Source organism: Odontomachus brunneus, unplaced genomic scaffold, assembly GCF_010583005.1.
Source record: "Odontomachus brunneus isolate Ranch 3 - 2012 unplaced genomic scaffold, Obru_v1 Obru_scaffold_008, whole genome shotgun sequence".
NCBI lineage: Eukaryota > Metazoa > Arthropoda > Insecta > Hymenoptera > Formicidae > Odontomachus > Odontomachus brunneus.
The window spans coordinates 2179194-2196978 of NW_022639458.1; the positions used below are offsets into that span (position 1 = coordinate 2179194).

A 17785-nucleotide genomic window follows, 5' to 3' on the forward strand; every position below is an offset into this window, starting at 1 on the left:
GTGTGTTAAGCGTCCACATACTTCCGCCCTTTACAACGTATTAACGCTTTCGCTGCGTGGGGAGGAGGAGAGATGGGGAGAGGGTGGTGGTAGACACCCGCGAGAATAATTGCGCAGACGAGCGTGAACTCCGACTTTATCCCGACTTTAATGATCCCCGAGTGTTAATTCTTAAACGGCCCGGGCAATTTAAGTGCACTTTCTTGCCGTCGGGATACTACGCGCGTGTTCTTTCTTTCTATCTTTTCTCTCTCTTTCTCTCTAATTCACATTAATAAAATATCTAGCTTTAAGAGCGACAGGATTAATCTTTCACAAGTGCTTTTTACGGCGGAGATGTTACGCTGGATTTATCCGGCAAGTAAATTTATGAACTAATTCCACGCACACCTGGTATACCTGTAATTTATAAACAGGATCATGCCACACGCCAGTTATTTATTTCGTAGGTGAATTAACAAGCGCTTGCAATGAATGTATGCAGTGTTGAGATTCGTTAGCGCCAAGTTTCGATATTGCGAAATTAACCGAAAGACGGCCGTTATTATACGTCAGTTTATAGGGAAGAATCGCTTTTAGAGTGTAAACTATATCTTAATATATAGAGCAAACCACATGATCATATATATATATATATATATATATTGGCATCTCCTTTAGCGTCATCCAAAGTTTCAATGTTTCGTTTCAATGTTCGATCGACAAATTTATGTAAATGACTGAGGGTTATTCTAACCTTAAATGACTCATAATTAAGACTGTAATCATACTTGTGGAACCATTTTATCGAATGTCATAAGAATTGAATCTTTTTAAAACTGCAGTCCATATATCTACCCTTACTCGCGATCTTCTTCTAAAGAAGAAACGTCGAACTGTAAGAACTCCAACTAACAAGATAATTTGTTAGAAAAAACGTCACCAGCAATACCGAATGTTATACCGTTGTATAATACATAGAACGTAGAAGCAGACACATAGAAAGAGGTTCCGATAACAGTCGATCATTCGAGGCACCAGTGTCTGATGCAATCAATCCAATAGAAGAAAAGCTGACGTGGACGAAAGGAAAATCTTCGTAGGAGAATCGTTTCACTCGCGGCTCAAACCTTGAGTTTTCCTACGGCGCGAAAGCACGCGGTCTATCGACGTTTGCATGGTCAGTGCGCTACTTACATTTGTTTCAATTTAATAGCAGTCCGTCGGCGGCTATAGCAACGGTAGTTATATACGCGTACGTCGATAGAATTCGCAATTAATTGTTGGCGAACCCGCTACTTTATTGACGTCCTCGATTATCAGCGAAGTCGTCCGAAGCAGTTCTCCGCGAAACGTCTCCGTCTGTAATTTGCGGTCGATCGTCGCTTTATCGTCAGCGCATCGCCGGCCGAGACGTCGTTTATACACTTAAGGACTTCTATCGGCACGTCCCTCGCAAATTTGAATCGCAAATACTCGCGCGCGCGCGCGCGATCGAGCGAGCGAAATACTCGCACGGCGATTCTCAAGGATGAATGCACACCTGCTTGATCAAGGAACGCGTCGCGCCCCGATTAATCTTTCGCGACTTTTTATCCTCGAAGAAAGTAATTCGCAACTTTTCGCGCGCGTCCCGGCCTATTATATATTCCTGACGAGCGTGATCGATCGATTAAGCCCCTACCCCGGCATCTTGCTTGCTTTTTGCATCGACTATGGAGAATGCACCTTCACCGTAGATTGATACAATATTTGTGACAAACATAATAATGCTCCGGAAACTACGTAGTGAATTAATATCGCTAAACTCTATTTGACGATGTACAGCCCGCTTTCGTCGAGGATTACGAAGTGTCAGGCGAGAGATAGAGAAAGCGAAAGAGAATAAGGGAGAGAAAGGGGAGAGAAACGCCGGTCTACGGTGAGTGGTATGAATCGCCACCCCTTTTTCTTACGACACACAGTATTGCGAAGAGTCAGTTTCCATGAAAAAAACCTATTTTATGAAACGTAACATAAAAAGTTTTCTTCTTGCAAACCAAAAGTATGTCTAATATGAAACGTAAATAATACAAATTTTTTATCAAATACTCTTGATAGTTTCAGAAATTAGAATAATTTAAAAGAACTGCAAGTATTGGACACTAGCGAGATTAGAACTGGCTCTAGCCAGTCCAGTTGAATTCACAAGAAATTGGTGGACAAAACATATTTAAGATAGAAATGTAATTACCATTAAAATTGTTTCATTAATTGTTTCTTATTAATAATTTTCATGTTTGCTTGTTTTATATAGATTTTCTTATTTCATGTTTTCTTATTTATATAGATTTTCTCTTGATATAGTATAAATTTATTTCGATATAGTTTTCATTTTAAGTAATATAAAATATCAATTATATATAATAATATAATATATTATTGATATTAATAATAAAAGTAAATAGTGTACTTTCTTCGCGAGTGATAAACTCCCTTCCTCCTCGCTGTCTTAATTATTCAAAATTTGGTCAGTAACTATAAGGAAAATACTGTTTCCCGTATAGTTCCGTATTTATGTATGTAAAATTATATAGATTGGTGTCTTTTTTTTAGTAAGTTTCAAATACCGATTTTTGTCCATAAGAACGGGCACTGCATTGTGCGTCGTAGCCTGGACTTTTCCTAATCTCCACAAAGTACAGTGGTTAGTGTATAACTCCAGACGTCGACGCGCTCCTGTCTAGACTCTAGACTACTCCAGTAGCCGTCCGCATGTATATCGAGTGCTTCTTGTCTCGAGATCGAAAACAATGACACTGCACTCTCCACGTTGCATTGCCACTTGGCCCATGGAGTCGCTCTCGAACTAAAGCGCTGCTTTCTGAACTTTGTCTATGGGAGGGGAGGGACTCATGTGCGCACAATGCGCGCACAGTGGGCTATCGTGCCAGGATTCACACGCGATCTTCTATCTGCCCGCACTCTCTCGCCAATTGAAAATTATCTAGATACAAGTTATTGATTGTGCATCGCGACAATCTGTAATCCGAATATTATCTGCAACGATGCAATTTTGCGCGAACAAACACGTCCTTTATACAGGGTGGACCAATAATTATTAGTGTCTTAAATATCTGCGAAACTACAAGAAGTAGAGAAACGTTTTCGCGACAAAAGTTGTACGGTAGAGAACTAGCTGGTGCATAGACGCGATTATTAGTTGATGTCGCTTCTAATCTTCTATTCTCTATTTCTTTCATAAAAAGAGAGAGAGAGAGAGAGAGAGAGAGAGAGAGAATTTTATCAGATTTTATAACGCTGTAGCAACGTCAGAGCATTTTTTCCAAATTTTAATAATGTTATGTAAAAGTACGAAATTTGAGCTTTAAAATGCATTCTTTCTTATTCCTGTATGATTTTTCGTTTGAAAAATATAACTATTTGAAAATAGTTCTTTCCCTATGTATAATAAATGAAAAAGGTATTTAATTATAACTTAATAAAACATATGTGGATAATAAATACTTTTTGTATTCAAATTTAATCAGAAAATATCAAATAAAAAATCAATAACTTCAGCAATTTCACATACGCGTTTGTTTAGATTATAGACAACAATATAATTTATATTATAGATAAATGTGTATGTAAAATTATTAAAGTTACTATTTTTTTGTGTAATAATAATATTTTCCGATTATATTATATAAATATAAAAAATATTTTCCACACGTAAGATAGTATTAAGATAGAATTAAATACCCTTTTTATATTATTATATGGGAAAATACGTATAATTAAACAGCTGTATTTCTCTGCACGAAAAATCGTGCAGAAATGAAAAAACGCATTTTAAATCATGCAGAAATGAAAAAACGCATTTTAAATAGTACAGAAATGAAAAAACGCATTCATTCTTTCATACGATATTTAAAAAAAACTTTTCTGTCGATACCACAAAATGCTTCAAAATCGTTGTTTCTGACCTTTTTTACTTCATTTTTTTTTTAAATTGTGACGTAATAGCCAAACTTGAGTTTAGCAGCCAAAAATACGTCGGAAATAATTATTTGCGCTTGTCAAATAAAAGAAGCAAATTTTTTGGACAGTGTAATTGATGATCAACTTTGTATAACACGCGCTGTTAATGACATTTTGACTCGCGATACTTTCTCTTGGAAAGAGAACGTCATTAAAAAGAATTATTACGCGTGCGTTATTTTAGAACGCTCAGTTTGTAACGATACTACGGGTCATATTTTTGCAAAACTTTTCACTGTAAAGAAACTGTTGTACGCGGCATCAGCAATTCCTTTTTGTCTGAGAGTCAGAAATCTATTAATAAAGAAACGAGCGACGTATATACTTTTTTTCTTTCTCCTAATTTGCCTTTCACGTAGTATTGAATGGAAAGAGCAAAGATAAGAAACGTAGCTTGCGCTACGCGACGGTACAAGTGGCAATATGGAAATGCGCGATTATGCAAGAAAGTCTCAGGCGTATTCTTCGAGATGAATACATGAATTTGTAGACACCTAGAACTCATGTCCGGAGGTATTAAATAAAAACGGCTAGAGGAAGAAAAAGAGTGATCGAAAAAGCGCGTCGGATCGGCCGAAAACTACTGGTAACGGTAATTACACGATAAACGGCGGAACGATGTAGAGACAAATGTAAATGATTTTACGAAAGAGATAACATTACGGGGGTAAAGAGCGCGTACAAATATTAGCATCGAAATAACTCATTGTTGATTAAAGTGAGTCCCGAGTGACCGCAACTTCCACTAAATTTAACCCTATCCGATATAATTTGCTCGCAACACAACCATAAGTGAGCGATAAAGCACCGAGGGGGTTGAAAGGGCAGAGGCGCGCAAAGGGACTAATGCTTAATGCTTATTAGACCGTATACGTTATTTACTACCCTTCGGACGTCTGATTAAAATGGCATAGCACCATTGGGTCGTGATCTTTGCAAATAATTACTTCGGAACCCTGGGACTTTGGAAGCTCGCGCGATAGTATCGATAACAGTGGATCGATATCAATTTGTAAATGAATATTTAATCCGACAAAGATGTCCACTGTAATCGATTAAAACCCTCGAATGGAGCGTTTAATGAGTAATATAGCCGCCATTTATCCCGAAGTTGGTTATTAGGTGAAGTTCTTACTGGACTACTTACTGCACTTATAGACTCGGGAAGATAACTTTTTAGTTCGCGATCGTTTTATTTCTCTTTCTATATCCTCCGAGTCTCCCGCGAGTTTTGTTAAGTATCTCTATAATAATGCCGTTATCTTATTTCCGCGAGACATGAAAATGCAACACGCAATTAGAAATTATGTAATACGGTACACTTAAATGAACAGTGAGAGGTTGTGCTAATTAATGTTTCAGTAGCCGGGAGTGCTTCCTCGATGCCAAGTGATGGTGGGACATTTTACGAGCAAACAAACGGTATAAATTGCAAAATGTCCGCGAAACAAGTCTATCGCGTCCCATATTCTGATGACATTTGCACGATGATATTCCAAGATGTAATCAACAATACGAATTTGTATGTAAGTGTCGCAAAAATGTGAGTTTTCAACTCGGTCGACAAAAGCCCTTTTACAGCCGTTGTTTCAGGAAATGGAGGTTTGAACACCATTTCCGCTAAACGGAGACGTCAGCTTTGTAGAACTTTATCCGTTCACGCACACACATACACATGCACGGCATCTCAAACATCTCGAGTACCATATATTGCAACGATTTGTAGTTCCCGCCATTATGTTTCTCGCGGAAAATACGGTTTCCCACTGACGTTATCAAGTCGCAATACCCGGCAAATAATAATCGTGCCACGTAAACGCAATGCGCGCCATATATCTAGCACGCGCAAGGCAAAAAGGGAGAAACTCGTTACCGTTTTTAAAGAACCATCAATCATCGTGTGAAACTGTATATTGTTCTCTGTTTTTTTTCCCTTTTACACATGAAACGCGTATGGCGTATGATTCGGCAAACGTTCGGGCAAGCAGATCTCGCGACGATGAAATGGTTTCTCGCTCTCCTTTCTTTTTCGCGCGATCATTATTAAACATTCTTCTCTAAAGTGCGTCCGAATCGCCGCCAATCAAGACAGACGCCGGTCGTGGAGACGGGAATTACGATCACGAGAATCGAGTCGGAAATTTCGTTTTCAAAACTTCCCCTCACAAGATGTTGATCGGAACTGTCGGAAGCGAATACTTTCTGCTCGAACTGATTGAAACTTACAGGCCGATAATTGGATCGCGGCCATCGCTATCGAGTGCGCGTAGGTCGAACGAATGCAATCGTTGCCTTGTCGGACCTAGCATATATATATATATATATATATATATATATATATATATATATATATATATATAAAAGGACGCCGCACTAAGGATTGAGTCGACAGACGGCGCAACCCATGGATTTCTTTTATAAATCATTTCTAATAGACGCTTCTCTGAGTAGATATCGCCATGCGCGCGCTCGCGTATATACGAGTTATGGACTTGCGCTTGTCGGAAAGTAATGACATCGGAGTTTCGACTTCGATCAGCCATAAAATGGCTTTACTGTTGGCGGCACGTCGTACGGAAGGTGTTACTATTTGAACGCATTCCGCCGAAATTCTCCAGAGGCTCGGCAGCTGCGCTTGATTTCTTTTTCGCTTTTATTCCCGATGTTGTCGCGTCCCGCGACTGTTTCTGCGTGTACGTGTGTATGTGAATTTATAGAGCCTATTTTTTCCTCTTTTGTACAAGAAATGTCATATTGCGAGCCTCGTGATATTTTTAGACACGAGCGCAAGGGGAGAGCGACTCGTTCATTTATCATTGCGAAAATTGTAACGGGGCGAGTACCTTCGGGGCCGTTTGAGATATGAATTTTTAGTTCTTTATATAGCGTACAAAATTAAAATATCCGCGCGTATGTTTCATGCAGTGACCAAACAGCTGTGTCTGTTGGAGTCGTACATCAAAGTGTTTTATACGACAAAAAACTATATCAGTTTTAATTAAATTAGGAATAATATAATCTAATTGCTTTCTTTTAATTGATTGCTCCTCCTTACAGATCTCTCAAAAATTCAAAGACAAATATCTTTGCAACTTCCTGAGTCGAAATTTTAATCCTACTTTTGACCTCGATATTCCACTTAATGTTTAATATTCTAAATCTTTAATATTCTATTCTTATATCAATTTCTTTGGATTCTAATCAAGCTACTAGCTTTGTTGAAAAGTCATTTTTAAAACCTACGAGTGGCATTTTGTGTGTTTTCTGTCGCTTAGAATAAAAAACTTCAGTTTCCATGTATATTAAATAACATTGATCTTTCCAAATATATAGATGTTAGAAAGTTCAGATCAAAAGTTTCGACTTATTACGTTTCCTCAATCATATCTACCCAGCCAAAATGCGCCCGTTCTAAAAGGTGCAAACATAAAATCGATAGTAGTATTTCGCGTTTTTACCAGTACGCCGTTCGCAGAATTTTATATTTTTGGATGCAACTTTTATACGATGCAGATGTTCGCGATATTCCCCTACAATTTTTGTTTATATCTATATGATTTGCATGTAAAGCATCATAACGCTCTTATGCTGATGTTGTATCTCGAATGAACTACGTATATCCGAACGAAATTTATTTCCTTCAATAGTCTCGTATGTTTTCAACGGGCAGTTTAATGTACAAATCTGCATTTATCGCGATTACTGAGTTGTTATGTATAAATAAATAATACGTTTCCTCGGTTGTACAAAACGTTTATCGTTAAAAATAATCTTCGGAATATAGATTTATGTTATTCTCAGGCATGTAGTATAAATTTTATTGCAAACGCGCTTTTGAGAGAGAGAGAGAGAGAAAGAGAGAGAGAGTAGCAAGTATATCGTACGGTTTATGAATGATGTTATATCGAATTCATAAAGCATAATATGACGAATGCACATTCGGCCAGACTTCACTTTTAATGCACCTATCGATATGCAGCAGTATATCTGTGCATATTGGGACGTAATTTAAATGCATTAATCCTTTGAGTGGTGAACTATGATGTATCGTCATATCATGCGTATGCCTGGAGTGCCAACGGAGATTTATCGTCGTTGCTGCAACATTCAAGAGATAAACAAGACAGGCGTACTTGAATTTTAGGCGAAATTTTATTAAATCGTTCTGAAATTAATAATTTATATTTTCGTAATGAAATAATATCGCAGCGATATTGTAATAAATTATATCATTACATTTTTTTTTAAATAAACCTTCGTTGGCAATTTGATAACACAGATTTTTAGAAGAAACAGCTCGTTTGAAGAAAACAAAGCTACTAAATATTTCAAGTGATTGACGTAAATTGTCGATAACTAGTAACAATTTTTTATCATATATCATAAATTTTCAATAAAAAACATATTTCAAGAACAACGTCAACAGTATTGGAAAGTAACGTAATGTGTGTACTTTTTTAAAGAAATTAGCAAAGTAAAATTGCCTTAGCGCGCACGTGAGAAACTTAATTTCAAAAGACTGTAATTTTTCTGGGTTTTAATATTTTACTATAAAATTTGATATAAGTTTACATTATATATTAATACAAATGTTTTGCTAATTGCACAAGACGAAAAACAAAAAGTTAAAGGGCTATGAATTTAAACTTTTCATGCGCGCGGCAAAGATGTTTTACCCTCTTAAGTAACCGTAACTAACCTATGTCATCCAAACTCATGCATCATGCAAACGAAATAGCTTCGTGAAGTTTTTTTTTTGAAGGAAGAATGAGGGATCTTTCAAGCCACCTCCTTTAAACATAAACCATACTCGTATGGCTGCACATGACAAGCAGGATCCGCGAAATATAAGCAGGTCCCGAAAGTAACTCGCTACTATTAATTCTAAGTTCAACCATAAGAATAATTAATATGATGAATTGATGATGCCAACTGTCGATTGTAGTCTATTTTGCATTTTATTTTTATCATTATATTATTATCGAAATGGCACATCTGGTGCCGTACAGTTGTTGCCGATTTAGTAAAAAATGTCTGCAAAATATTTACGATAAAAATGCACGACATTTGCAGAGGAAAAAAATATTTCGTGGAAAAATGCGCGCAACTGTGCAAGCGGCCTAAAGCGAAAAAAGAAGTAGTCAATATGAATAACGCTCAGTGTAGTTTCTACTTTATGTCAGGCCGGTATCCGCTTTGTCGACGTTTGGGCGTGCGCAAACAACCCGCGTAAAAACAAACGTTGCCGAAGGGAGTCGGAAAGTGGTTATACTCACCGGTGCGCACCAACACGTTAAGCAGGACGTAGAGGACGAGGGTGGTGGCTCGGTACCCGTGTATTATGATCATTAGCCACCTCGATGCGTTGAATCCTGCCGCGTGCCATAGACCCGTGCCCTCGTGCACCATATTTTTCCGGCTCGCCCTTTCAAGCCCGCCTGGCCACCGTGCGTTCCTGGCCGCGTCCTCATTCACCAGCACTCTGCGACCACGTATCGCGACTATGTAACATTGGGGGTTATCGGCGATACGCGGCGAGTCTCGGTTCACCCACACGGGATTGTGGCAGGTCGATTCCACCCCACCCGGGCGAGCCGAGACGTCGAGCACTCGTTTCGAGAAAAACGATGGAACGTTAGCCGCGCCGCCGAGGTGCTCGAAAATTCCTGACGCGATCTTTTCCGCCAACCAGTTTCGACACGTTACAGTACGCGAACATTACAGAACGTATAAGCCGACAAAGAGAAGAAGAGAGTACGGGGGAATTCAGCCTTGTCCATGACGCGATATCACTATGGGGACTGATTCTTCCGGCGACATTTTATTCGGAGGGGCATGATGCGGGATTAGAGATAACTTTTGAATTCGTACATCGAAGGATTACGCTTGTGAAAAATAGCACGGAGCGTTAAGCTTCTGGAAGCTGTTAAAAGGGTAATGGTGAAACCTCCTTTTAGCAGGTGAATAGTTGGCGTTAGTTACGAGGACTCCGCAGTCTCCCGCAGAGAGGGTGAGTGAGAGAGAAAGAGAAGAGGGATTACAGACAAAGGTATTCGGAGCAATGTAGACGTATACTGCGAAGAAAGCTGTTTGTTAAATGAAGAAATCGCTGCGTTGACGCAACAATGCAATAGCATTTCTAATTGTAATAACTGGACCAGCCAAGCATTGATCGCATTAATCGTGAAATGATTTCTCTCTTTGGTATAAAAGATTTTTTTACAAAAAATTATTTTACAAATGCAAAATCAAGCAATTATTTGAAAGAGAACAGAGAGTAATGGTAGATATTTTAATTCCGTTTTATATTTTGTTTAATCACTATTAATAAAAGAAATATCATTAAAATTCTAGTAAAATTTTGCAAGCCCTTAATAATTTCCTACTAACGCACAGTAAGTCTTGAATTAGAAAAAAAGTAACATTTCTTTCTTTACATGTAAAATAAACCGGCTATGCTAACAGATTCAACTGTATGAGTTTCAAATTTCCTCGGAAAGTATGAAAATTTTAAGAAGTTTTATATTCTTTATCTCTACATTTTTAATCTCTCACGCGGACACACAGCATCGCATCACTATCATAATGAATTATTTTATCGCGCTAAGGTGCACGTGATTCATGTACTAAAAACATATAAATTGCGTATGCATAGCACGTTGATTGAGATGTTTACTAAAGCAGATTTTTGCGAGAACGGAACTGATCGCCCAGCTTTACTTACGACCGGCGAGAATCGATCGGTATGTGTCGGGTTGCTCGAGATGCAGTATAGTTTGATGATCATCCTAGCGTGGCACGAAGGAAGTCGATGGTACCTATTAATGCGAGTAAACAGGTTCGTTGATCTCGAAATTTCCCGGTTCTATCGCGAAATAGTTGACAAGTTTCCGGAATAATTTCTGCCGACGTCGACAACGTTTCCGATTTGATGCCCGATACATCGGCACTTGAGTCACAAATCTGACTTTCCGCGTCAGATGCTCTGATGAGATGGATTAGGGTCAATGGAGACTTAAAATAATCTGTACTTTACGTTATTACATATTCTGGGGTAGATGCGGATTCATTGGCGGATGTGAGCGCACCCTATTTCATACTACAAGATTCTTGCCGGAACAATTATATCCTGAATTGGCAAATAAATATTTAATAATAAACGGGACTAATGTTCCTTTCTGTGTCATTACGTCATGTTCTTCTCGTACAAATTATTTGTCTTTGGGAAAATAAGTTTCTAAATGATTGAAGGAACCAAATAATTAACGAAAGATGATTTGATGAAACCGATCCACAAATATACATCAATGAAGTAATTTAATAAATAAACAAAATAAAAAATATATGCAGGGAATATTATAGTTTTTTTCTTATAAATTCTTTTCAATTTTATTATATTCCTTATACTAGAAAATAAACCGTCAGTAAAGCCTATCTTGCCAAGCAACATAGCAAATTTTTTAATACCGTACATTTCAGTTTCCAGATATATAATATTTATATAATATATAAATTTTTTATATATACTTATATAATAATATAAATATGTAGTATATTTTTACTATAAAATTCTCTCCGTGTAGTTGTTATTTTTTAATAGGAAATAATAGATATGACAATATGGTGATATTTGCAACGAGATTTATCTATTCATGCTGAATAGCCCAATGTGAAAACGAAATATCGCAGCGCCATTAACCTGTCGCTCAAAACCTAAGACAAATCAATTCCACATGGCGCTTCCACGTCAAGGCGCTTTTTCCGCATTAAGGAAATGCATGGCGTAAACCGAGTTTCGACATTGTCAGAAACACGAAAGTTTTCCTCTCACGAAACAAGGTATCAGGACTCGTTTGCACGGAATGTGTCTTAAAGCGCGTCACCTCGACGAGCAAAGCTCTTCGCTTAAATCTTCCTTCGCACCGCCTATCTCCTGTCCTTCTTCATTCGACTGACGTTACTATCGTATAACAATATAACCCAGGAGACAACCGCGCAGCAAGTTGTGAAAACCGACTAGATTGTTTAGGCCACGTAGAGACTGCCGAGCGAAATCCCCGCGAAAGCGTTCAACCTTAGCGAAGGGAGTTCGTTAGTACTGGCTTATATAGAATATCATTCATATGGCAGTTCAAGATCCTGCCTCACAATAACAACGAGAAGTTGTTATCGATTTAGTTTGTACACTTGGCGATAAGAGCAATACTCGTATAAAACAATAGTTACGCATAAAATAGGAGAGACCAGACGTCTCATTGGCCCAAGAGTAATGTTAGTCATGTGCTTTGTTCCTGTACTTATCGCGCGAGGAACAGTGGAAAGGAAATCGCAAAATGTTCCTTGTAGAACATAGGTACTTTCTCTCTGAGTTTCATTAAAGTCGGAATAATATTACAGTTAAAAAGTAAAAAAGCTGATTTATAAGCTACCGAGTACATTTCCGAGCACCTCGACATTTCGCGTTAATATTCTCCATCGTGAACGAATAAACTTAAAGACATATTACCCGTTTAGTCTCTGCCACTGAAAATTAGAAATACGCTAATATTCCTACCTTTTGTGTAAAAATGTATAGCGTATATATATGATATAATTAAATAACATTTTTATTTTAATATTACATTTTAATAGTTTCTTTACTGTATGTTATATTATTTCTAATTTTTTTAAATTTTTATCTCTAAATCACAATGAAACTTTACACGCATCACTTTAAATATTTAAAAAAAAAATATATATATACACAAAAACTGTGATTTCTTTCAATACGTTTTTAGTTACTTTTTCCTTTGCTAAAGATAACAACATAATATATTTCCATGTATGATAGCACTGTTTAAAATATTCTCAAATAATAGGATGACGTCAAATGACATATTAATGACATAATATTGGCATTAGAAACGTTAATGATGTGTTATTAAAATGTCATTTAATTTAATGTCATTATATTTGGTTTACAAAATGGAATAACTTTTAATTCAGATTTAACATTGATCTGAATCAATGTTAAATTGTTTGTAATCGTTGTTAATGCAGTATAGATTTATTTCTAATTTTTTCATTACTTTTGATTTTATTGGGCGATACTAAGTGACATAAAGAAAAATTATGTCTATCACAGTTAATCACAACAATCAGTCTGAAAAATTGTAACTTCAAAATTCTGAAAAGTGGAATATCTTGCCCCGATCTCCTTTACGTACACTTGCCAATTATTTTCGAGTCGAGTCCATTTAAATCCGTAAAGTGCTATTTTAATGACTAAAATTAGAAACACGATCGAGCGAGAGTGGAAAACGCGGTCATACGACATTTCACTGCTCGCGTAGAAATCTCGGAATCAATTTTACGCGACTTACGCCGCCACCTGGAGAGAAACCACCTTCCAGATCCTTCGGACGTACGACGCTGAGAAATTCCACTCGTTGGATACGCGCGATGATTTTTAACGGTAACGGGCTTAGTGTCGCGCAGCTTCTTTCAACGTCATACTTTATACCGCGAAGTCTTTGAACGCATTCTTTTCGTAACATTTCCCCGTCGAAAACGTGCAGGAACGAACACCTGTGCGTATGCCTTGTAGCAGAGCATGCTGGCGCGCACGTTTGTGCCATAATTAACTGCTACTCACGAGAATGAGTCGAACTCTTTTTTGAATGGGAAACTTTACGTCGTCGTCGTAGTTTCAGCGACTTGAAAGAAGAGGGTGGAATTAATATCGAGCCCCGAGAAGAACGAGGAAACGTTCCCTATGGGCGCTACCCACGGATCCTTTTTTTCTGCTCGACGACGTCTGCAGCGACACGTAAAACGACGTTTCGTCGACGTAATTACTCGGAGACCATTCGGCTCAGTATTGCGCGGCAACGTGACGACGCAGTGCAGGCTCGAACATCAAAGTTCACTTCTCCGACTGCTAATTTCGAATGCGAATGAAAGGGCCGCGCACTCACTCGGTGTTGTATGGCAGCGCTCTTCTGATGACCGGGCAAATCTTGCACGAGTTAACGTTACACCTCGCGCGACAGTCCGTTCTCGTAATCCGTCGGAGTTCTTTTGAACATTATTCCGTTTGAGTAATATCAAAGTGGAGCAGGAAAAAAGAGAAAACGAAAGAACGTGTTTTTTTCTGAGATTTCCTCTGATCGTCACTTGCCGTTATTTTTTATCCATCGAATATCATTCAGGTGAATATCATTTCCGCAAGCAACCCGAGTCGAAATTTTCATCCTACTTTCGGCCTCAATGTTCCATTTAACATCTATTTTGATACTCTGAAGCCTACATCAATCTCTTCCCATTTAGTACAAATGTCCTAAATGTGTGATATCTCTAGGATGTGTGACGTCTCTGGAATATATTTTGGACATTTGTGTTGTTTGGGTTTTGATTCTATTTAACTTAACTTTGCCGAGGAATCTTCTTTAGAACCTATAAGTGATATTTTGTGTTTTCCATTTAGAGGCGTATTTTGTTTGCCATTTAGAGACGTTAAGCAGGATTTCAATTTCTATATGTGTTTCTATCGTGTATTAACCTGAAAATGACAAGATGGGATATAAGCGTACCCCAAATAGTACATTTTGTACAATAATGTTGGCAACACTGATAAGTATGGCTTCAAGTAGCTCCTCAGTAGCTTTCAATTGAGTTTTTGTCTCGGTTCTCAAGAGATCGTTACTTCTCTCTCGCCTCCCACAGGACTCCAGTAAGCCAGCAGCTCCGACTTATATTGACATATTCGTAACCTAAAAGCTTCAACATTCGTGTGAATCTTTTGTGGTTATTTAGCCACCGTAATTTTTGTAATTATTATTTCATAAGTAAGAAAAAAATTCGTAAGACTGAAAATTCAAGTTTATAAGTCTGAGAAATGTGAGGTTTTTTTCATTTAATAATTACAAAATTGTTTTTTAATAATGTTTTTTTAAATAAAATTTATGTTAGTTTTAATTGTTTGGAAACGCTAAAATCTAAATAGTAGTAAATCTAAAAAAAGTTTAAATCTTGATGGTAGGAACTAACGGAAAAAGTTATGAAATATTCTACCTTGTGATTAACATCCAAAAAATTGAGCCTTGTCATTGCCGGGTTAAGCACACACATCTTTCAAAATATACAGATGTTAGAGTTCAAGTCAAAAGTAGGGCTAAAATTCAACTCGGAAACTTCTAGCTGATCAATTTTGCCGTCACTGGAAAGACAAAAGCGCGCGAACGAAAACAATGTCTAACAAGCCTCGCGGTCAAGACGAGTGTTCTCAATTGTCAACAACTCGCTCATTCTCATGGCGGCGCCATGACAAACCAAAGCGAGTCCTGCTACAGTCAAAGTAACCGTTCTAGCAAATTGACGTGCGTTTGATCTCGGTTAAATAGTCGCTAACAGACGGCTCTCGCGGTTATATCGCGTGTTCAATGCAAACTTAGCGCGGCGCAGCGCCTGAAAAGAGATTCGGCTCTAGAGATACTGTCAACTTCGTCAGTGGAAACTCGGCGGGGAAATTCAGTCTCGCAGGTGTAACATTAGCTACATAAGATCGACCGGCCCGTGTACTTCGAGAGCTACTGTGTGTAACTTCAATACTGAACTTCCCTGATATCTTCAGTTCAACAAGTTCCCCGACACACGAATCCGCCCTACCACGTTCTGCCCTGCCGGAACTCAGGGATCGACGCTCGGGAAAGGCAGACGTTCCACTTTCGCAGACCCGGGGGTGTTCCCGACAATATCCCGACTCGGTTTAGACGTGAAGGCATTGCCGGTGCACGACCGTGATATCTCTCACACCCGAGATATTAACTTCGTCACCTTCGGCGCGATGATAACTTCATCATCCAAAGCTAACCGCGTTAACGAGCTGCTCAGCTTTCGGGGCTCGTTTTCTGCCCGGCGCGGTGTGGCGATATGGCGTCCAAACTCCGGCGCAATGACTATAATCGTAAGATTCCCATGTACCTAAGCCAGAGGAGATGCAGCAGTGCACGGCTCGTGCTCTACGAGCCTCGCGCCTTCGCGCGCAAGTATGATCTCTTCTTCCCCATTCCCCGTCGACTACTTCGATAACTTCCTCCGTGCTCACGAGCCTCCTCCTCACCCGGCATTTGCCGGCCCGCGGTGGAGAAACTCGGGCGTTCCGGGCCGGCCCGTGTGTGCAACTCGCGCATGCTGGAAATAACGGAGCAGCAGACATCAGAACGTTGCCGTGTGCTCGCACCCGTACCGCGCGGTTGTCGTTTCGTGACCCAGAAGCTTTCCAACGTGCGCCGGTGCGCACCGACGTGTATCCTCGAACCGTCGCGACAGCGATGCCGCGGCACGCCGTGCGTGCGGATCTTCCATTTGGCAGCTTGCATTCGTCTTGCGTCTCGAAAAGCAGGAACTTTGATGTCTCGCTTCGCGAAGCAGCGTCGTTACTGAGTAAAGAGTTGAGGGTACGCCGAGCCAGCTCGTATGCGGTGCGCTGCCGCGCAGGGCCGCCGTACCGTCGGGACTCCCGTAAGAAAGAATGTTTTAAGAGAGTTCGAATGAAGAAGTAATGCGCGGAAGAAGCGAATAGAAAGAGGATTTTCGTGGCCCTTTAAAGTGTCCATATTTCTTGTCTCACGACAGTTTGAAGAGAATAATACTTGGCTTACCGCATGTCTCTCCGGGACCTCCTAGAGAAAGAAATTATGGCCGTTGCATACAGGCGAAGGCGTGAAAAATACATTGTTGTCATAAACGACAACGCGCATCCTCGGACGAAATTACTGCACGCTTGTCGATATTACGATTATTTATCCAACGATCTTTGACGATATGAACACTACGTTTACAACGGTCCATGAATCGAGTCCCGTGTATTCGCGTCACGTGACGTTGAAATGAAACGAAAACTTTTACGTTACACTCTGACGTATGCCACCACGATCGGGGAAATAAAAAGAAGCGAACTAGTTCCGTCCGAAATGCACCATTCGTAACATTCGAATCATACGGGGGATCGTGGTATTTTCAAAGAAGGTCACAGGGAACGGACAGGAAACAAAAATAGCGAACGGGAATTCACGTTTCACTCATACCGATCCTATCGATCGTGCGGATGCACTTTTGCATTTGTTATTTGCGATATGGACGCGTATGTATACATACGGTTTTAGAATCAATCGGGCCACGATCGACGCTTCACGAATCGCATAGCAAAAATTGAGACTCTACAGTTCAACCGAAGAAAAGAATAAATCCGAAGAAAAGAGTCGATTTGGTGATGTGCTCTTTAACATTAAAGCTATCAAAACGATCAAAATGTAGAAAATAATTTGCATGAAAATAATGTTTATAGGTCACATATTATATGATATATAAGGTTAGCCACAAAGGGTTTCTATTGCATCTTTTAATAAGACAAACCGCAATAGAGAAAATGAATAAATTCCCAAAAAAGATCCGATCAAGACCGTAACCTGATAAGATAATACATAAAGTTAATATATTAAGATCCTAATATGGACCGATAATGCGGACCTAACCATCATAATCTATAACCTAGACCTTATAAAGGTCTTCTTTATTCAATTCTCATCATATCTTTATCAGACATACCGTACTAGCAATACCTTACATTTATCCAATCAAGTTTCTATACAATATCAAGCGTACCTGACCAAAATTTCTAGTCAAAAAATTAATATATTAGGATCCTAATGTAGACCTATGTTGGGCCTAATCATCATAACCTTACAAAAGTCTCCCTTATTCAATTCTCACCATTCTCTCGTCCCGATATATCGTACCTAGA

The 17785-nt window shown here is 38.9% G+C and overlaps 1 protein-coding gene across 2 annotated transcripts in view; it reads right to left on the reverse strand.

The window, feature by feature from the left end:
* Positions 1–17785, reverse strand: part of LOC116854115 — a 116100-nt gene that overhangs the window by 68036 nt on the left and 30279 nt on the right. For both annotated transcript variants that reach the window (XR_004380092.1, XM_032835711.1), the window contains exon 2: positions 9279–9484. Coding sequence is in view for 1 of the 2 variants with exons in the window: in XM_032835711.1 (XP_032691602.1) it covers positions 9279–9484 (206 nt within the window). In the remaining variant the exon portion in view is untranslated. The remainder of the gene's footprint in view (positions 1–9278; positions 9485–17785) is intronic.